Genomic DNA, 22990 nt, shown 5'->3' on the forward strand with positions numbered 1-22990 from the left:
ATGAATTAACCTGGGTGGCACATTTATTAATTTTTTAAAGGCACATATTTTTTAAATGGACACATGCAATTGCAATAAAAACAGAGCCACCTGATTTTTCTATCCCAATTTATAAAACTTAAAGTTGACAAAAATTTCAGATGACATTTTTTGGCCGTGATTTCCTCAAATGATGGGAAATAAATGTGTGCCTTGGTGTCCTATGTGGACTATATGAGTTAGTGATGGGCGAAAAAACTTTTTATTTTTGCAGATGGCAATTTTTTTCTTAAAATTTTGGTGTAATAAAATTGGCCCCATGGCTCCTTTAGCCTAACACAACAAAATAAAATTGTCACACATGACAAAAAAAGACGAGCAACAAAAGTAAATGTAATTTTTTCCTTCCCTTTCCTTCCACATCAGCCAGTTGGATCTGAGCTTTCTCACTGTCTGTATAAGCAGGTTCAGAGGTGGACATTAGTGTGTTGTTGGTTGTAAATAGAGTAGGAGTTAAGAGCGTTTTTTTTTTTGTCTTATTTAGCTTATTTGCTGCTCACTTGTGAGACCCAAGAGTTCTTGTTAGGGCTACGTTTGTTTGTCTTTGTGTTCATCCCTTGTGGGTACACACTACTGCTGAGGGATTTTTTTTTCAATTTAGTTTAGTGTTTTATTTTTTATTTATCCTTTCCTTCCCCAAACCCCTCCCCTTATTTTTTTCTTTTCTATTTTAGGTGCGGTCCAGTATAAAGGGCCATGGTAGAGGAAGGATGGGATGGGGGTGAGGGTGGGAGAGGCTGTGAGACCCAGGGTGCCGGCTAAGGAGGATGACAGCAGCATTTTAGGGGGGACTATGTGTTGTTGATGTTAAAAAGCTGGCCCCACAGAGGCAGAAGACCCCACCAACCACTACTAGGAGGGACAGGCAATGGGGCAGCACTGCACCGGGGTCCAAATGCTCTGGGGGTATGGGTGGGGACCAACAGTCTTTGCATCCCCAGCCCTCCACAGCAGGTAATTTCATACCTCCCAACATTTTGGATATAAAAAGAGGGACAAAAAGTTGCTGTGCAAAGCGTGACAATTTTTTTGACCATGCCCATTTTGTGGCCGCACCCCCTAATTACCATGTTCATTTTACAAAATTTGGCAGGTTATGAAAGTTTGGACATATTTCTGTGTTTTTTTCTCCAGTTATTACAATTTTGCTAATGATGGTGAATTGCCCTTTAAGCTGTGAGTCTAACTTTTCCCAAGGGACCTGTTATCTTATTGTTACAATTTACTCATTTGCTTATCTCAGAAATTGTTACAAAAGTATCTTATCTGCAGCTGTGGCTGTTCTGGGCTCTCTGCCAAAAGCCAATTAACTCAGAAACATTGTTTCTTTTTCTGCCTGTTCTGTGCAGAGAAAAACAGGCCTTTCCAGTACAAACGAGAGACTGCGGGTTGAGCTGTCAAAAGAGGGACTCTAAAAACGGGACAGTTGGGAGGTATGGGTAATGTGGTGGCCCAGTATGGACATTTTTCACATTCCAGACTGAGGACCAGGCAGTAGCAGTGCGCCACACCATCCAACCACCCCAGCTATTGTCTGTGGCTGAGAGGGGACAGAGCAGGAGGAGGGAGATGACATGAAATAAAGAAGAGGTTGGTGGAGGTCTGTCTAGGGTCCCACTAGTGTTGCTGCTGTTGCTACTAATGTTGAATTGTCAGAATTTTTTTTCCTTATGGAGATCTCTCAGGGGTCCCACTACTGTAGATGCTACAACTGCTGGATTGTCAGCAATTATTTTGTGGTGGGGGTCTGTCAAGGGTCCCACTTGTGTTGCTGCTGCTGCTACTACTGCCGCATTGTTGGCAAATTTTTCTGGTGGGGATTTGTCAATTCTGTCTGCCATTTGCTGTCTGTAATATGCAATTTTCATCTTGGTGGGGCCTAGATGTCAGTTAAGTTGGGTCCTACTCTCTACTCCAGTTTGTAGAAAACGTAGAGAAACCTGCATTCATACAAATGACTCCTAAAGAAATGCTAACATTTTTCAAAGCTTTTGTTGTCACATGCCTAGTGGTAATAGTAGTAAAATCCTGTTGCCTATAAGTGCTCTCTAGACACCTGCAATTATATTGGCATTCTCTTAAATTTAAAATCACGTCTCTATGGCTTTTGCGGTTATCTGTGGCCTATGATGAGACTACTAGTCAATTCCTGCTGCCTCTAAGTGCCATGACAGTTATTAAAAAGATACAAATTTTTGTATAAATGGAAAAAAAACACTGAACAATCTAAAAAAACAGCAAATGTCTCTTAAACCTCTAAAAATTATATTCTCTTTTGGACAATTACACGTGAACAAAAATCTGAGAGGTTAAAAAAAAGGTCCAATAAGATCCCATTGACTTCCAAGGGATCTCGACTGCTTTCACTTTTTTTTTTACTTTTGTATTGGAGCTTTTCATGGTTTTTTCAGTTAAGAAATTTAGAATTTTTAGAGTTTTAGAGAAATAAAAATAAACACAATTGTTTAGAGAAAAATATTGTTCATATTAGACCCCTATATATACACATTTCACAAAATATCTAATATTAAGTATGTGAAGTATACAAGACATTTACTCACTTGAGTCATTTCTCTGATTGAAGCGATGCTGTCCAGTGCTTTCATAACTCTGTCATAATTTTTCTTCTGTTAAACAACAAATGCAAATGGTAGAGATAAATAAAAACAAGGCAGAGGAAGAAAACTGCCTAAAATACATTGTGTTCTCTCCCACCGTCAATAATGAAATACTGTTGTTCTGGCTACATAAATGGAGTATGCATGGTGGTGGAAGAGATATAGAGATGTAGAGCAGCTGGACAATAGGCTTGAGCTACATCGGCCTTATCTGAGAAGATTAGGACATGTAATAATGATAATAATATACATACTCTTGGATTAAAGGCCAGTGCCTGAGGGTCATTAGGATCTACTACAGAAGGATATGGCTCGAAAATGACGACTTTCCTTGGAGATTCCAAAGCAGATCGACACATAGATACTAAAAGGTCTACCACCTGTAATAACAAGCAGAAAAACATTCTTTCTGGCTCAAGTTTAATACATCTGATCTGGCAACAGAAAGGGGCAGATTTATCAAAGGTCGAGGGGAATTTTCGAATGAAATAAATCTAAATTTCAAGCTATTTTTGTGTACTTCGACTAGGGAATAGTCCAAATTTGATTTGAATTTAAAAAAAAATGTGAAAATTAGAATCTAAAAATTTATCAGGTACTGTCTCTTTAAAAATTTTACTTCGACCATTCCCCATCTAAATCCTGCCGAATTGCTGTTTTAGCCTATGGAGTCAATTGGTAGACTTTGAAAAATCAAAGTTATTTTGGGGAAAAACTTCAAATCGAATTTGATCGGATGCGATATTCCTTCAATTTGTATGATTGGAATTCGGCCAAATACGGACCTATTCGATTGAAAATGGACCTATTCGACCAAAAAAAAACCTTTGACTTAATTTCGGTTGGTCTTTTTGAATTAGAATTTGAAGTTTTTTCAATTCGAAATTCGACCTTTCATAAATATGCCCCAAAATGTCCTGGGTTCACAAACCTAGAGTTTTATTCCTATGCAGCTTACAACACAGGAGTTAATACGTCTCTTATAGTTGAGTTTCTTTCTACCTCCTGTTCCAAATCGAGAGTAAAAACAAAATTTTTCTTGCCATTTATGAAACAATTTGGAAGAATTCTAGAGAATTCCAAATTTGTATGTTCATTTCTACTGCTATATATAAGGTTTTGACACTCAAAGAAGCCCATGTAATTTATCAAGAATAGTCACCTAACTTAAATTATCTCTTATTTGGAGAAGTAGGACTTCACTATTTTTCAAAAATGGGTGGCTAAGGATTTGTTAGAATGTTCTCTAGATATTCTTGGAATCCAAACTATAATATAAAAACATATTGGATATCTCAATACGTATTCCTATGATATATTGCATACCTAAAGTATTTGTTACGATAATGAGTAGTATTTATACATATTAAAGATTGTCTAAAATACCTGAGCGCCAGTTGCAATTTCATCTGCAGCTTCATTCATTACTCCTAATGTCTGGAAAGCGAATACGCACAGTTCTCTTTCACACACCGTGGGCTGCCAAAAATAAAACATTTTCAAATGAGTCAACTTTTGACAAAACATTCTATGAAAAACATATTGAACATTCTGACCTTTTTTCCCTCAGAAGGTCTGACTACAGATGGGGAAAACTTCATGGCACATGTGCTTCAGATGGCTCCCCATGTCCCTCCATTTCAATTGGTCACTAATTTCACACCTTCTTCATTTAAATGTTTGCTGTATTATGTCATGCCATGGTATTCCGTTTGAGCCGCATTATGTCAACAAAATGTCTGCACCATTTATATAAAATTAGAGACATTTTCATTTGTCTTGTAGATAACATTTTTAAAAAAAATCAGTTGGCTGTATTTCTAGAAGATATACTGTAATAGAGTGATAACCAGAAGTATTTTTTTTTACTTAGATTTTTTTCCTTTATTTATTGACTTCCAACATAATAAAGACATTGTACATATAGGGACCGATTTATCAAGGGTCGAATTTCGAAGTAATGGAAGTTTTTTTGAACTCCCATAACTTCGAAATTCCAATAATAAAAGACCAATCGAAACTTATTAAAATTCTAAGTTTTTAACTTTGCGTGAAGAGGCTGTATTTGATTAGTTTGAATCACAGTTTTAGTGCATTCGATCGAATTAGAATCAAAGTATTTGCCACAAAAAGCTTAGATTTTATTCCAATTCCAATTATTCCAAATAGGTTCTATGAGGCCCCCAAAGGCTAAAACAGCAATTATTGGTCAATTATTGGCTATTGGTCAAAGTTTTAAAGAGACAGTACATGATAAATTTCAATATTCGAATAGTCACATTTTTTTTCAAATTTGAATCGAATTGTGGCCTATTCGATAGTCGAAGTACATAAAAATAGCTTGAAATTCAAATATTTTTAATTTGAATTTTCACTTCGACCCTTGATAAATCTGCCCCATATTGCTGTGGTATATCATGGTTAACATTGTACATTTTGTTTTCAAAGCGGTATAATAGGTTAGATATAATACGCTAAGACATGTAGTTTTATCTACTAAATACCAGTAGATTACCAAAACTGTGAAGATAAGTAAAATGAAAAAATAAAAATCGTAGGAAAATTAAAAAAAAGAAAAGAACATTTTAAACTTGCCTACTTATAGAATAGAGGTACAATGTTCCAGTTTTAGGTACTGACCAATAGACTAGAGATTAGGCAATATAGAACAGAATAAAATAAAACATTGGGTCCAATGGATCTTTTGATTTTAAGGAAATAGAAAAACATCTGAATAGTTTCTATTATTTCACAGCGTCCATTTGTTATGATATTTGTGCAGAGACTAAATATTTTTACCCAGAAGTATTAGGCTGCAATAACATCCTGTATCACTTTTTACTGTAGCATTGTTATTTATCTGTATTCTCTTAAAGGTTGATTTATCACCATTCAAGATGAACATTTTTTTTGTTTAATTAAAAAAAGAAAAGTTTCCCACTCCAAATGATTTGTGAACTTGAACCTGCTGAGACCCTTTCCAACCAACGGACACCCCAATATTTGAAAAAGACTTCACCTTAATAGTCATTCAATTGCTTTATCACAAAATCTATTAGAGATGTACGATTTCCCAAAAAGTTGTTCATGTGTGTTTCCATTTGTGAATAGACATGATAAATAATTAAGAGCACTTATATCCAGCTTGGTTGACTGAGCAGACAAATAATGGGATAAGCTGCAAAATAGCTAAAAGAAGAAATGATAAATGAGCCAGACTGTATTTTTTTTATATTTTAGAGAAACGTCTTGAAAAGTTTTCAAAATATTTTTTTCATATTGCATGTTTCGAGTAAAATGTAACCATTCAATATTGTGAGTTTTTTGGCTGAGAATTACATTTTTCATTCTGCTTTCCATGTTTTTTGTTAATTAAGCTTTTTTTTTTAAAAAATCTTAGAAAAAATTAAACATAAGTTTTGCCATTTGAAATTTGTCGAGATGCAGAAAATGGTAAACAAAGGGGAATTTAAAAAAAATTATAAAAAGACATGGCACCAATTTTTTCCCTGGCCAATGCATTTTTATTTACTAAAGGAACTCCAACTTAGGTAAAACATACTGATTCACTAGGGCATCGGGGAGTGTCTAATAAATTGGCACCTTCAGTGAATGTAATAATAATATTGTAATAATAATAATAATAATGTGACTGCTAGTGATGGAAGAATCAAGACCAGGCGTGAATTCGCTGCAAATAAATTTGCAAAACTGTTGTGAAAATTCTCAGGCAAAAAAAATTTGGGCACGCGTTGAATAAAAATTGTTGCGCGTCAAAATTATTCGGACGCCCATTGACTTTAATGCATTTGGACAAAATAGACGCGCGTATAAAAATTGTTGCGGGCATCAAAATTGACAAAATAAAATAATTTTGACGCCCATTGACTTCAATGCGTTTTGTGATTTTTTTCCCTGTTTCGTGAATTTTTCTGGAAACTTACCATTTTTTTTGCTAAAGCGAAACAGGACAAATTCAGCCATCACTAGTGACTGCTACTGATTTCCATTAAAGCTTTTAATAGGAATGTATCTTAAATACATACAACTGGAAGTACCAAAAATCTTTTGCAGGCAATGTGTCTGTACAATTTGTACCCACATGATGGCACTGTTACAACAAACCAAAAAAGAATGCCGATTGCTCATATTATAGGAGTAGGACTGCTTCTCTGCAGTCATTTTTTTTTCTGGTCCAATTCATAAAATACTTTTGCAGTTGTTCAGCAATTGTTAAATGAGCTGTTTTATAATTTGAGGTCTGGTAAGCTGGTGAGACACAGTATATGCTGCATTGAATTCTGTATGAGAACAGAACAGGCACTTATATTAGTTGAAGGATTTACAGTACATGGCAGTGCAATTATGATGAGATTATACTAATAATCAGCTCTGTAGCATCAGTTTATGTGACAGACAAACTTAATTTTCTGCCTGATGATTTAAAAAGACAGATTAGGACAGATACTCCTAACAAGATCCAAGATGGGGGGACCTCCTGTGAATATTTTAGAGTCCTGGCTCATGCCTGTTATAGAGAAAATTAACTTTTAGGCTGGTTCAGTAGGTTCAGGATAAAAAAAATATGGCGCTTCTAGCAATAATCGTTTTTAGTGCTGTGTTAGTGGGTACCAATACATAACTACTGCATTAGCACTACTCATATCTTTTTTTATTTTATTTGATTTTCACATTAAACAATAGAAATCAATATGACAGCAAATATTATGCAGACTAAGAAGACGAACCACTACTCATATAAAAACAGTGGCCCTCGTTTACTAAGATGGCAGGTAGTGGCGTTTGCCCCCTCCCCATGTGCAAAAACAAAAGAGGGTGACCTAAGATTTCACAATGTACTGTTGCCCTGAGTTATGTGTTTGCTTCAGAAACACTACTATAGTTTATATAAACAAGCTGCTGTGTAGCCATGGGGGCAGCCATTCAAAGCTGAAAAAGGGAAAAAGGCTCAGGATACACAGCAGATATCAGATAAGCTCTGTAGTATACAATGGGATTCTTCAGAACTTATCTGTTATCTACTGAGTATATTATTCTTGAATTGCTGCCCCCATTGCTGCACATTAGCCTGTTTATATACACTATAGTTGTATTTCTGAAGCAAACACACCATTTTACCAGTGCAGAGCAACACTTTATTGTATTTTTATAAAACACTTATTTTTTTAAAACACTTTATATTTTTTGTGTTACTATTCCTTTAATATGCTGCACCTCAGTTACAGGTAACACAAAGACAACCTTCCATATGGTGGTTTAACAAACATAGTTGCAGGCCCGAATTTGTGGCGAGGCCACAAGGGCCCAGGCCTAGGGCGGAAAATTATTAGTTGCGGCATGCCGCTCCCAGCCACTCTATGGGGAGCACTGTCTTTTAGGTAAACTACGTCAAGGGGCAGTTTTATCAAGGGTCGAATTTTGAAGTGTAAAATACTTCGAAATTCGACCATCGAATTGAAATACTTTGACTTCGAATATAGAAATCTAAGTATTTTTCACCGAATTTAGACATCCTGCGATCAAACGATTCAAACGATTTTAGCGTATGATCGAAAGATTTTACTTCGATGTGTAAAGACTTAGAAAATGGTTGTAGAAGGTCCCCATAGGCTAACATAGCACTTCGGCAGGTTTAATTTGGCGAAGTTTTTTTTAAAGAGACAGTACTTTGATTATCAAATGGTTGAATATTCAAACTATTTTTACTTTGAATCGAATTCGAAGTCGTAGTATCCTATTTGATGGTCGAAGTATCCAAAAAATTACTTCGAATTTCAATTTTTTTTACTTCGAAAATTCCCTCAAATTCACTTCGACCCTTGATAAATCTGCCCCCAAATGTATCAATTTCGTTCTTCATCACTTGGACTTTGTGTTTCAATTTTTGAGTTGATTTCATTCCCCTAATATGGACTCTAACTTTTAACATTTTGCAAATGGATTACAGAAATTAATTTTAGACCAGGAATCTTTGTAATATTTTTTCACGATATGAACCATGAACTTTGAATTCATAATATTACTATTTTGATTGTATTAATTCACATGCACTGGTTTTGTAATTGAATTCTATTACACTAATTGGTTTCCCTTGATCCACCTTGATCCACTATGCTTGACAAAGGGGCAGAGCCCGAAACGTTGCACGTCCGCAGTAAAAACTTTTACAAGGGCTTGCCCTGCAATTACATGTCTCGTGTGCCCGTGTGTTTCTTTATTACTAGTACTTGGAGTTTGCCGTATCCTCTAAACACTGGGCACCAGGCTTATCTTTAGTATCTGCACAAAGGGTGTGCTAGTGTGTTTTCTATTAGATGCACAATTTCTGTGCCAATCTAGAAAAATCCTGCCCAGTTTTCCTAATCTAGAAAACCTGGCAGGCAGTATTGACCCAGGCCAACCTTCCAAAAACAGCATTATTCGGGTCAAAACTGGACAGATGTCTACCCTACATCCCACACCACTTACCCATCCCTCGTAGTGTACATAAAAAGAACTATTTCAGCTGATTACAGTTCTATTACTAGGAGATGTTACTGTAATGACTGATGGTTGGCCCCCTTGTCCATACCGGCCTTGGACAATTTGCACATTTTGCTCATTCATTAAAGCACCGCCACTGATATATTTTTATAAAACCAGAAAGAGAAGGCAATGTCTCCTATTACCTTTTAAGCTCTAATGGATTAAAAGATTCAGTGCTACTATTAATTCTTGACCTTGCTTCACGCTCAGGAAAATGTGTATAGCAGTCTCTCCTGAATATCTGTACCTCTTCATTCTGCCAGACAGATTCCTGGCATGTGCCACCTGTTCTGAAAAGATGAATGTTCTGGTGTTTCACTTGTTCCACTTTCTAACTTCAGAGCTTGATCTCTTTTTCTACTTCATAACCTTATGACTGATTCTTTCATGGTGTGGTTCTTTATAAATCAACCCTCGTTCTCAGTCTCTTTCCGTTTCTATATGTGAGTGTTTGAAGGGTTCATTTACCAAGTGGCTGTAAAGATGTGGTTTTTGTTTTTGAAACCAGTATTCTGCTGGGGGGTTCAGCTCCTAAAGCCCCTTAAGCTCTACAGACAAGATTAAGCTTGCAAACAGCTACTTCAGAAGGGAGCACAGGAGATATCCTTTGGACTAATCATCCTACCCATATACCGTGTTACTTAAAGAACACAAGAAATGACTACAGCAGCAATGGATACTAGTATCCTAGTAGCTAGTATATACTTGGTACATTTTTTAGGCAAATTTCCTGATTTAAATTTTTAGCAAATCTGTTTTCACAAAGCTTTTTTTCACCCTGAAAAAATTACAAAAAACAGAAAAAAACTACATTGTTTTGCGTCTGAAAAAATGTCATTGTTAGAATTTTATGCAAATACAATACCTATTTTCCCCAGCCTCTCCAAAATGTCTGCCCGGTGTTTTCCGTAGGAAGAAATTACCAAACACACGAGGGCAAGTGTAACGGGCTCGTAACGGAAGGTCCCCATAGGCTTGGCTAACTGTTTTTGATCGAAGGATATTCCTTCGATCGTTGGATTTAAATCCTTCAAATCGTTCGTTTCGAAGGATTTAATTGTTCGATCGAAGGAATTATCCTTCGATCGTTCGATCGAACTATCTGCGCTAAATCCTTCGACTTCGATATTCGAAGTCGAAGGATTTTAGTTCCTAGTCGAATATCGAGGGTTAACCCTCGATATTCGACCCTTAGTGAATCGGCCCCCAACTGTGATAAATTATTCGGTAATGGTCATTTATATTTATTTTAATATGTTTATAATTTAACTAATGTATTCACTGGTTTTAGGATTTGACTGTTTTATGAGTATTAAACAACTGGATTTCACAAGGAATTGGATATTTTTACATTGGACATTACACGGAGCTTTGGTTTGTTTGGACGTTTTTTTGACATAAGGACTATAAATGAAAAAGAACAAAATAAGAAAAAGACAACAAAGTATGATATATTATGGACTCACACTGATTGGCACTTAATGTTTAATAGTTTGGATTATAACGATATGTTGGTACACTCTAATCTGTGGGGCCGATTCACTAACTTCGAGTGAAGGATTCGAAGTAAAACAACTTCGAATTTTGAAGTGTTTTTTGGGCTACTTCGACCATCGAATGGGCTACTTCGACCTTCGACTTTGACTACGACTTCGAATAGAAGGATTCAAACTAAAAATCGTTCGACTATTCGACCATTCGATAGTCGAAGTACTGTCTTTTTAAGAAAAAACTTCGACCCCCTAGTTCGCCATCTAAAACCTATCGAACTCAATGTTAGCCTATGGGGAAGGTCCCCATAGGCTTGGCTAAATTTTTTTGGTCGAAGGATAATCCTTCGAATCGTTCGATCGAAGGATTATTTCTTCGATCGTTCGATCTAACTATTTGCGCTAAAATCCTTCGACTTCGATATTGGAAGTCGAAGGATTTTAATTCCCAGTCGAATATCGAGGGTTAATTAACCCTCGATATTCGACCCTTGGTGAATCGGCCCCTGTATGTCTGACAAAGGGGTCCACCCCCGAAACGTTCACTGACGTGAATAAACATATAGGGGTTCACCCCGCTACACTTGCCCTCGTGTGTTTGCTAATTTCTTCCTACTATTATAAGAATTTTCCCATGTATTTTGTTTTTCTAGAAAAAAATTGACTCCTATGAAATTGGCAATGTTTCGGCATCAATTTTTCAAATTGTTTTAAGTTTTCGCTAATTCTTCGGCAAAACGAGCTCAACGCAAATTACCCATAATGATGAGCAAAACAGCCTCAATTTGCTTTGCTAAAAAATTTGTGTGTGGAAAGATGAGTGAAATGGTGAAATATTGCCAAATGTATTGGAGCCAATGGCCATTTTTTCTCATGGTCAATGCTTTAGTGGATTTTTTTCTCTGCATATTTTCTTACTACAAATGCATTGAAGTCATTGGGTATTTTCTTTTCAAACCAAATATGCTGCAGTTAGTCTGGGATTTTCCTGTAGTTTTTCCCACAAAAAAAACTTTTTTTTTTATAGTAAAATGCATGACAAAATTGTAGCACAGTGTTAGGCCAAAAAAATGCTCATCCTTATTCATCTGCCATAGATCATACAATATGGCACTAGGGGGCAGATTTATTAAGGATCAAATAGTATTTTGATTTGTAATTTTGGTCAAAACACTCTAATTCGGATTGGGAATAATCCAAACTTGATTCAAATTCAAGATTTATCAAACCTTGACCCTGGGAACAATTTGAATTTGACTATTCACCATCAAAAACCTGCCGAGTTCATGTAGAAGTCAATGACAGAGGTCCAGTGACCCATTTGAAGATGTTAATAGCCTTTCTAACATCAGGTTTTTTTCTGAGAAAAAACTCAATTCGAGTTTAGTCAAATTTGAATCAAATTTGATTCGAGTTTTTGAGTCGGTAATATTCGTTCGAGTTTTAGACGTTCAAATTTTTTCTTAAATAACCTCCCATTCGGATTTCAAGTATATTCAAATTTATTAGAGTAAAATAAACTTCACTTGAATTTGAAATTCCACCTTTGAAAAATGGGCCTCCCAGTATGGAGTGCTTACTACTAGGGATGTCGTGGACTGTTCGCCCGCGAACTAATTCGCGCGAACATCGACCGTTCGCGTCCGCCGAATGTTCGCGAACGTCGCGCAACGTTCGCCAATTTGGGTTCGCCTTAGCTGGCGCTTATTTTTGCCCTCTCACCCCAGACCAGCAGATACATGGCAGCCAATCAGGAAGCTCTCCCTCCTGGACCACCCCCACACCCCCTGGACCACTCCCCTTCCATATATAAACTGAAGCCCTGCAGCGTTTTTTCATTCTGCCTGTGTGTGCTTGGAAGAGCTAGTGTAGGGAGAGAGCTGTTGAGTGATTTGAGGGACAGTTGATAGTAACTTTGCTGGCTAGTAATCTACTTGATACTGCTCTGTATTGTAGGGACAGAACTCTGCAGGGATTTGAGGGACATTTTAGGTTAGGTAGCTTTGCTGGCTAGTAATCTACCTTCTACTGCAGTGCTCTGTATGTAGCTGCTGTGGGCAGCTGTCCTGCTGCTGATCTCTCATCTGCTGACTGCTGCCTGTAACCCAATAGTCCTTGTAAGGACTGCTTTTATTTTCTTTTTTGTTTCTTTACTTTGCTACTATAAGAGCCCAGTGCTATTAGTCTAGCTGTGTTGGGGAGTGGGACTGGTGTGCTGCTCCTCCTAGTAGTTCACCACTACCAGCACCAACCAGAGTCAAAATTGTTACAAAGTATCTTATTTGCACCTGTTAGCTGTTCTGAGCTCTCTGCCAAAAGCTAATTAAGTTAGAAACTGTTTTTTTTCTGGCTGTTCAGTTCAGAGAAAAGAGGGACTGGCGTGCTGCTCCTCCTAGTAGTTCACCACTACCAGCACCAACCAGAGTCAAAATTGTTACAAAGTATCTTATTTGCACCTGTTAGCTGTTCTGAGCTCTCTGCCAAAAGCCAATTAAGTTAGAAACTGTTTTTTTTCTGGCTGTTCAGTGCAGAGAAAAGAGGGACTTTCCAGTACAAAAGAGGGACAGGGGGTTGAGTGGTCAAAAGAGGGACAGTTGGGAGGTATGCAAGTGCCACCTAGCTGTGTGAGCTTTTTCACATTCTGTCTAAATAACAATAATAATTCCGTGTCCATAAACATCACCTGAGTGATGTTTTTACAGCAGCAATAATATATTCCGTATCCACTACTGTATACGTTGCCCTTGCAGGCATTGTTTGCCCAGTCTTTAACCAAGTGCCACCTAGCTGTGTGAGCTTTTTCACATTCCGTGTCCAGAAACATCACCTGAGTGACGTAGTGTGATTTCTGCCCTTTACAGCACAAAACGCAGCGCTGTGTCAACAATGTATTTTTCAGATACATTTTTGCCCTTGATCCCCCTCTGGCATGCCACTGTCCAGGTCGTTGCACCCTTTAAACAACTTTAAAATCATTTTTCTGGCCAGAAATGTCTTTTCTAGCTTTTAAAATTCGCCTTCCCATTGAAGTCTATGGGGTTTGCGACGTTCGCGAACCGTTCGCATTTTTGGACGCATGTTCGCGAATATGTTCGCAAACATTTTTTCCGCCGTTCGCTACATCCCTACTTACTACCAGTGCTACAGATTTTACATTTTGGAGTTCTCCAGCACAATAAAAGAGCACTGTCATGGAAAGGGTTAAGGAATATTTTAGAAATAAAGAAACCTGAAATAAATAACACCAGGGGGTGTTTAAAGACATTGGAAATATAGTTGCTGCTAAAGGGGAGGCATTTATTTCCTGTACACTACTCTTCAGGCTTCCTATCTGGTAGTCTATTAAGAACACAGCAGGGAGGCTCTTGTTCACAGAATCAAAAGGTTGGCTGTCAACAAAGTACAGTTACTAGTTAGAAGACCTAGACACATTTAAAAAAAAAGCAAACAATTGCACGAAAACAATAAGGAAACATTTATGAGATGGTAAGAATCACTCACCCTCAGCATTGGTCCATTTTGAAAGACATGAGGTTCATCACAAACCACACAATATTCATTTAAGACAGGTATTCTCTGTTCTGCAAATTCTATTGTCTGGAGAAATAAAGAAAACATTGATTAAACTGAAAATACTAAAACCTGACTCAAAACTAAAAAATAGAGGCTTGTTGTATTTATTCAAATCATTACTAATAACCTACCTGAACTAGAAAGCCGTGACCTCGCACCGGAGCATTTTTTGCACCATTGTTTGGCTAAAAAAAAAAAATCAATACACATATCACAGTTTTAATATTTTGCTTCTGAAGGAGAATCATTTTTGCAAATTAGACCTAAAAAAATGAACTACACATTTATTTATCTTCTCTTGCAAACGTAATTCCTCTCGATAAATCTAGACATTGATTTTCTTGATGGTACTGTATGAAGAAAGTAACTGGGAAACCATTGGGTGCCTATGTACAATATCATCTCATTGATCTTTTGTTCAATAGATGATGTAACAGAAGAGACAAATGGAACAAAACTGAAAAGCAGGTAAATAAATAATAAAAGCCCATAAATCAGGCAAGAAACCAACAAAAGTACTTGGCAGGAAAAATATAGAAATAAAACCTAGTAGCTTTGCTTACAAAGCATATTTCTTGTAGAAATTACAATAATTTTGGCTGCACATACTTTTTCCTGGCTAGGAGACAAGGGAAGATTTATTAAAGGTCAGATTAGGGATTCCTGACATTTTCATATCTGAATTTTATCACCGTTCTAAACACTTTCCTGACTATCAAGGAATTGGTCTATTTATCAAACATGCCCAACTTAATTTTTAACAAATGCTTTGCCAAAGAAACTGAATTCGATTCTTGTCTATGATCTGTCAACTTGTAAGGCAGTGCTAAATACTATCCACTTAATAATTATAATAGTGTACCAGAAAATATGATGATTTGAACAGTATGATGTATTGTAAACTGAATGGTACAGGTAAACATGATCTAGAACAGGCAAAGATGGAACAAGAAAAATGTCCTGGGTTTATATAAAAGCCATAATAGAAAACTATATGATTCAATTTCTAGTTCAATTTTTTCATTTTAAATGTCATCAGGGAAAAAATTATATATAGGAAAACTTGATCATGTTCAAGATGTAGGGGAGAATCCAATCACAACAAAATTACATTGTTGCATTCATTAAAAAAGTAGACTTTTTCTTTTAAAAAAAAATCTCAAATTGTAAAATATTGATTGTTAAAACTACACTTTCCACTGACATCTACAGAAGTTGCCAGGCTTTAGTTGCCAAGTTTTGTTTTTTGTTTTTCCTTTGAATTTTTTTGATTGATAAATCTTGAAAATTCAAAAAAAGTTCAGAAAACTCAATTTCCCCCAAAATGCATGATGCTGTTTTTTTTTTTGCCTTGATTTTTGTTTGAAGAACCAACTAAAAAAAAAGATTTGCCAAGTACAAATAAGTAAAGAAATGTTTGAGTTCTGAACATCTTTAAATGGGCAAAAACACCTGTGTCCACCATGAACCTCTTGAATGATAGTTGGTTTAAAATTGTGTTCTGAATACGCTTTCAATTAAATGATTTTTTAATATATTACAACTAAATTGTACAAGTCCTGCAAAGTTCAATTATTGACTACCTGGACTCCAGGCATTTGAATGAGAAGTTTATTATATAAAGGAATTAGTTGGGATCAGTGAGATAAAAGTTAGTACAGTACTAGGTACATGTCCAACACGTAAAAGCTATGGACTTCTAAGAAAAATAATATTAACCTCAATGTTTCATGATTAAATTTGTTGCTTCTTCAAAATCTCAGTCTCATATATCAAGGCCTATTTATTGAAGGTCAAATTTTAGTGGTATTAGAGGTTTTTGAAACCACAACTAAACTCACTTTCTCTAAAACAATGAATGTCATGAAATCGCCCAGAAAAAACCCTCCAAAAAAAAAAAAACTTGAACACTATGAAGGCTATTAACATCTTCAAATTGTCCAAAGGACCTCTGCCATTGATTCCTACAAGACCTGGGCATGTTTCAGATGATGTATTTTCAGATTCAAGCTATTTTCAGGGGCGGGGTATAATAAATCTAGAAAAATATGAGTTGTTTTTTCTTAAAAAAACGAGAATTAAATTTTTTTAATCCGAAAAATAGATTTTTGACCAAATAAATAACCTTGAAAACTCAAATTTTCATGGTAAATAGTGATGGGCGAATTTATTCGCCAGGCGCGAATAAGTGGTGAAATTCCCGCGATTCGCCGCCGGCGAATAAATTTGCAAAACTGCAGCGATAATTCGCCAGTGAAAATTTGCCGGCATCAAAAAAAAAATGGACACCGGCATCTGGTTTTTTTTTGGACGCTGGCACGTTTTCACCAGTGAATTTGTGGCAGCGTCAAAAAAATGGACGTTGGCGTTGGAAAAATGAAGGATGAGAAAGGTGGCACAAAATGCTATGGGAATCATGCTAGTTAATTGGTCACCTACAAAAAGGTAATTCAAAGAAGGTGATAAAAAAGGGAAATGCTTGGGGAGCAATGTCTTTGCATTATTTTTCCCTTATCCTTGTAGCTGCTGGGGCCCACAATACACAATTGTACTGCACTATAATCTCATCTCATTGTCACCATCAATCTTAGCTAAAGAATGGAAGAACATGCCAGGCAGAGGACAGGGTAAAATAGGTATAAATCAGTGCAAGCCAGACCCTTAAACTGATCATACTGGGGCTCATTTATCAACACTGGGCAAATCTGCCCACGGGCAGTTACCTATAGCAACCAATCATGATTAGCTTTTTAAAGCCAGTTGCAAGCAGTACAATGAATGCAGCAATCTGATTGTTTGCCATGGGTTACTGTCCATGGGCAAATTTGCCCAGTGTTGATAAATGAGCCCCACTGTTTTTCCTTCTATGCTAATGGAGATAAGTTAGGATACTTGTATTTCTGGGGGCAGAAACTTATGAAAAAGTTGTTCTAAAATCAGACTACCTTGGGAATCTGTAAGTATTCTGAGACATATGTCTCCTGGCTGTGGGCCACTCTCTAAGGAAGAATATAGGAGTAGTGATGGGTGAATTTGCGGCAAATTTGCGTGAATCGCCGCCGGTGAATAAATCGGTCGGGAAAATTCGCTGTCGAAAATTTGCCGTCGTCAAAAAAAAATGGCTGCCAAAAAAAAGGACTCCGGCATCAAAAAACGGATGCCGGCGTCAAAAACGAGACGCCAGTGCCTTTTCGCAAATTTTTTCACTAAATCCTCTAATTTTTCTGCACAAATTCGCCCATCACTATATAGGAGTACCTGAACAGCATAATTAGCTGTGTTTATTTACCATCTCATAGTGCTGCCTGTACTCTGTACAAACGTTGCATTAATATAAGCTTATATCTGTGGCAAGTACTTAGTTATTCATTTCCCTGTTGCACTCAATATATAAATTATACAACAGCTGATAAAATGAATGCATCGATATATAAAATGGACTAAAACACTCACACTTTGAAGAAATCTCATGCTGATTTATAGCATTCAAACCCCTGCCTGTTAAAATATTTCATTCTGATTTAATCCGATTAAAGGAGAAGGAAAGGTTAAACCTAAGTACGGTTCATCAGAAAGATCTATATAATTACACTAGTAAACCCTCAAAGTAATGCTACTCAAAGTCCTCTGTCAAAAGAAGCATCACATTTATTTCCTCCTTTTGTGTACACATGGGCTTCTGTATCAGACTTCCTGTTTTCAATTTAAACCTCCAGGGCTAGGGCTTGAGTATGCTCAGTTTGCTCCTCTCCCTCCTCCCCTCCCTGCTGTAATCTGAGCTCAGAGCTATGAGAGAGCAGGAAGAGACTGAGACAGGAAGTGATGCCACAGCAAGCTAATATGGCAGCTGCTATCTTAAACAGAGACAGTGTCTAGAGCTGTTTATTCAGGTATGGAAAAGCATTGTTGTGGCTAATCTATTGGCAATAAATTCTAGCAGCAGAAATTAAACAAAGAAATCCAATACCAATATACGCACAGCAGCTTGTGACGACGAAGCTGGCGTTAAGATACCAATCAGCCCTGAGGTAAGAGAGAGCCTCCTGCCCTCTGCTATAGGTTCTTTCAAGAGGTCCATTTTGGATGATTTAGGGGCATTGGAATATGATTTGCTGAGTAATTTGTGGTTCTTAAGTCCATCTAATTCTTCCATGCGAAGATTACTAGAGTAAGACCTGCTTAACAGTTTATGGGGCTTCAAGGTGCTGTTGTGCTCACATCTGGGATCTCCAGAACAAGAACGACTTAGCAGTTTATGTTGCTTTACTGAGATGCATTCCTCTTGCTTAATGGCTGTCGAACAGGGGCGGTTCAAAAGTTTGTGTGATTTTACACTAATTGTCTGTTCAGCTCTAGGATCACTTGACAAAGAACGGCCAAAGTTTCGGTGGGATTTTGTGTTACACACGTCGACGGGTTTCACTGTGCTAGAACAAGTCCTTCTCAGAAGCTTGTGAGTCTTTGAGATCCCATCGTGTTCAGACTTTAGTTTTACTTTACTTTTCCCACACCCAGGAGGAGGATAACTAGGCGACCTGCAAAGAAGCAATTAGTAAATATACTGGAATAATTACATTTGAAAGAAATCATTTTTATACATAATTTTGAATGGAACATTAGCGTAACCCAACAACAGAGTGTATGGACAAGCTATTGGTTTGAATCATTGGATTTGATCTGGATCAAGACAAAAACTCAAACAGATTGAAAGCAACATGGTCATACAAGCAGATCTTGGCTTGGTCTCCGAATAATCTAATCTTTCTTGATCCTTCCTGCCAAGTGGTGGGCTAAACCAGGATTACTACATTTTCCATCAAACAAGACCATATATGCACAGATCATTTCAATTGTTGACCTTTCCACATTGCCTTAAAGCTCTCAGACAGCCCCATTCCAATTTCTAAAGAAGTGGAGATCATGTTGTCTTAGAACAATCTGATAACATCTCAAAGGGAAGTAGCTAATAGATCAAAATCAACACAGCTATTGAGGGGAGAGACACACGCTCAGATTCAGGGGTGTTTAGTCGCCTGCCGATAAATCGCCTCTTCTTCGAGGCGACTAATCTCCCTTAATTGCCTCCTGCCGACTAGAATGTAAATCAACGGTGGGATGGCACTCGGATCGCTTCGTTTTCCAAAGTTGCCCAAAGTTTCCTTGTGAGGCAACTTTGGAAAACGAAGTGCACCTATTGCCATCCTGCCGGCGATTTATATTCTAGCCAGTGGGAGGCAGTTCCGGGAGATTACTCGCCCCGAAAAAAGAGTAGATTTGTCGATGGGCAACTAATCTCTCCGAATTTGAGTGTGTGTCTCTGCCCTAAAGGGACAATTCTAAGCAACTTTTCAATGGTTGTTCATTATTTATTTGTTTAGAGTGTTTTTATTTATTTGCCTTGTTCTTCTAACTCTTGCCAGCTTTCAAATGGGGGTCACTGACCCCATATTGTTACTGCTACTTGTTATTACTCATATTTCTATTCAGGCCTCTCCTATTCATATTCCAGTCTCTTATTCAGATCAATACCTGGTTGCTAGGGAAATTTGGACCCTAAACACCGGATTGCTAAAATTGCAAACAGGAGAGCTGCTGAATAAAATGCCAAATAACTCAGAAACCACAAATAATAAAAAATGAAAACCAATTGCAAATTGGCTCAGAATATCAGTCTCTACATCATACTAAAAGTTAGTGAACAACCCCTTTAAGCATGTTGGGGGAAAAAACTTCTTTTCTATATCTGCATATAAGTCAAATTGTTTTTTAAAAAAGACTGGAACATTAGCCACATACATTCCCCCACAACTGATTCAGTGCTGGTGGGTTATCCCACACTGTCCCCCATATTCTTATGCTGTTGGCTCCAATGTCTAGATAATGTTTACTGTATATCTATAGCTGGGGTTGAAGAATCCTCCTCTGCATTATGATTGACTCATGTAAAATGTACTATGCGCTCCATGATTTTTCGTGCACTGATTTCACCATTTGAGTGGGCACACACAAGCATATTATTTAGAGGGAAAATTGCTTGAAACTCAAGCATCCAAATCTGCAAACATGCTGGCACGTAGCAGCAATTGACAAAATACCGTTTATCTTTGGAAGGAAAATAAAGAAGACAGCAACAGAAAAGAGCTAACAGGTGCAATAACTCCAAAAACACACAGGACCTCATTGATCAGTTTGGGTAAAGTGGAAAAAAGGCTAAAATTGCACCTGCTACAAAATAACCATTTGAATGCTCAAGAATTTGAGTTTGAATTAGATTTGAATGCTCAAGGGTGCAATGAGTACCATTGTATTTAATGTCTGTTGGTCAATGACATGTATAAAGTACAGGATTTCCTTGTTCCCTGCACTCACCCAGCCTGGCAACTTACAGTATTTCCATTAATAAGTGCAAATGGTGCTGGTTGCAAGTCAATTTGGGTGCAACCCTTTGCTTAAGATGTTGTAATGCAAGAACAATTGTGCCCAGTTTTGCACCAACATTATTTAAAGGAAAAACATAGGGGATCATTTACTAACAGTGGGCAAAATTGCATTAGACCAGAAACTCATAGCCAAAAGATAGTTCAAAATTAAGTAATTCTTCCTGCAGCAGTAAGTGAGCCCCTACAGTCTCTATTTGTATTTTAACATTATTGTTCTACTAATAGCTTATGAGCACAATAATACAAGGGGATTTCTCACACTAACCCTATTAGGAAAGCCCCATTCAATTACTACTTTCTGGGACTTTCTTATACCACAAAACAGCTAAATGGGACAACTGTCTTTCCTGTAAGATTAACGCTATGCTTACTAGATTTCTTTTTGGTGGATATATTAAGGGGGTTATTTACTAAAACTTGAATTTCTCTGGTTGGCCCTTTTTGGGGCAAAAAAATCGAATTTTTTTGTGGAAAAAAAAAGATTTATTATACCCTGATACTGCAAAAAGCCAGAATTCGAAAATCGTCCATCCCAGACCTGTCGAGGTCCTGTATAAGTCAATGGGAGAGACACTAATCTCAATTTGAAGTTATCGTGGTTTGTGCAGGGTTTAGCCAGAAAATCCCAAAAATTTGAGTTTACTCTGAAGTTTTTTAATTAATAAGTAAGGTCAAATCGGGCATGGGAGTTTGGTCATCTTTTTTTTCCAATAAAATAATTGGATGAATTTGGAGTTTAGTAAATAACCCCCTAAGAGTGCATAAAGAAAGGGCATAGAGGATACATTACCTGCGCAATGTAGAAAAAATGTGCAGAGGGGACTTCACCTTCTTATCAGATACTTTCTTGTGCGAACAGTTGGATTTTTCTTTACTCTGTTTCCACTGCTGAGTTACAAATGTCTGCATGATTCTGCATAAGCACCAAAAGCAAAGATCATATTTAGTTACTAGGAAAGCATTTCTACAACGGGAACGTGGCCTTTACTCAAAGAATGCGGCACTCCGGATGAATATGAGGAGGTTTATTGTAGCATATCAAGGTAACAACATCGCCTTACGCGTTTCGGGAAAACATTCCCTTAATGAATGCTTTCCCGAAACGCCTAAGGCGATGTTGTTACCTTGATATGCTACAATAAACCTCCTCATGTTCATCCTGAGTGCTGCCTTTTTTGCTTATTTTGATCCATATTACAGCCAGAACTCTGGTGGCTGAGCACACGGAGCTTACGGAGCAGATGGAAGGGACATGCCGTGGTGGGGTGAGTCTTGAGCGGTCATATTTCCATTGACTGACCTTTACTCAAAGAAGCCCAATCAGCTATAAGATGCGTAACTCTGAGCTGACAAACAGATGTCTAGCAATAATGGGAGCTCAGCACATACTGGAGGAAGAGGAAATGTATTCATACTTTTGAAAATAGTGCATTATGTCTGTATGTGTATGGAAACCTGCCAATCTCAAGCTATATCAATGCACTATGGATATCAGTCTGTTCAGGAATCGGACAGGATTGAAAATGTCACCATGATTACCAATACATTGTGAAGAAGATGAAGAAGTAAAGAGGAGCCACAATGCCTCTTCCCTTCCTGCTGTTCATAATCTTTGCACAAATGATTGGAACAACACGAAGGTGGCCACTCCATGTGTGGCCCATCATACATTTTCCATCTGTTTGCCCCTTGCACTGATTGGGAGAAGACCAAAGTATGGCTGCCTTTATTTCCAGAGGTTCTCATTCTTCCCTGGTAAACATTTATTTGAGAGATTATGAGGGTGGCAAACCAAACGACTTGAAACCATCTTACTCAGGTGTTACATGTGAAGTGTTTCTATAGGTAACAAGAAGCCTCCACAGTGGAACCTAGTTTCATAAAAGGATCAACTACATGAAGGGTAAACATGTACTGATTGTAAGGGTAAACGTCTTCTGATAATGAGGCATGGACTTTTCGGAGTAGATTATATGATTGCTTAAAGGAACAATAACACCAAAAAATAAAAGTGTCAAAGTAATGAAAATATAATATACTGTGGCCCTGCACTGTTAAACTGGTGTGTTTGCTTCAGAAACACAACTATAGTTTATATAAACAAGCTGCTGTGTAGCCATGGGAGCAGCCATTCAAGCACAGGAGACACAGTAGATAGCAGATAAATTCTGAAGAATCCCATTGTATACTACAGAGCTTATCTGTTATTTGCTGTGTATCCTTTTTCAGCTTTAAATGGCTGCCCCCGTGGCAACACAGCAGCTTGTTATAACTATATAAATTA

General features: G+C 37.3%; 1 protein-coding gene across 1 annotated transcript in view; it reads right to left on the reverse strand.

Annotated features, from left to right (window-relative positions):
* Positions 1–22990, reverse strand: part of parp8.L (poly(ADP-ribose) polymerase family member 8 L homeolog) — a 193380-nt gene that overhangs the window by 31066 nt on the left and 139324 nt on the right. The window contains exons 11-17 of the mRNA XM_041569417.1: positions 21497–21619; positions 18246–18801; positions 14398–14451; positions 14195–14290; positions 4044–4136; positions 2912–3037; positions 2601–2666 (exon numbers count right to left, since the gene is read on the reverse strand). Coding sequence (XP_041425351.1) covers positions 2601–2666; positions 2912–3037; positions 4044–4136; positions 14195–14290; positions 14398–14451; positions 18246–18801; positions 21497–21619 — 1114 coding nt within the window. The remainder of the gene's footprint in view (positions 1–2600; positions 2667–2911; positions 3038–4043; positions 4137–14194; positions 14291–14397; positions 14452–18245; positions 18802–21496; positions 21620–22990) is intronic.

The sequence above is a fragment of the Xenopus laevis genome, chromosome 1L (genome assembly GCF_017654675.1).
Source record: "Xenopus laevis strain J_2021 chromosome 1L, Xenopus_laevis_v10.1, whole genome shotgun sequence".
NCBI lineage: Eukaryota > Metazoa > Chordata > Amphibia > Anura > Pipidae > Xenopus > Xenopus laevis.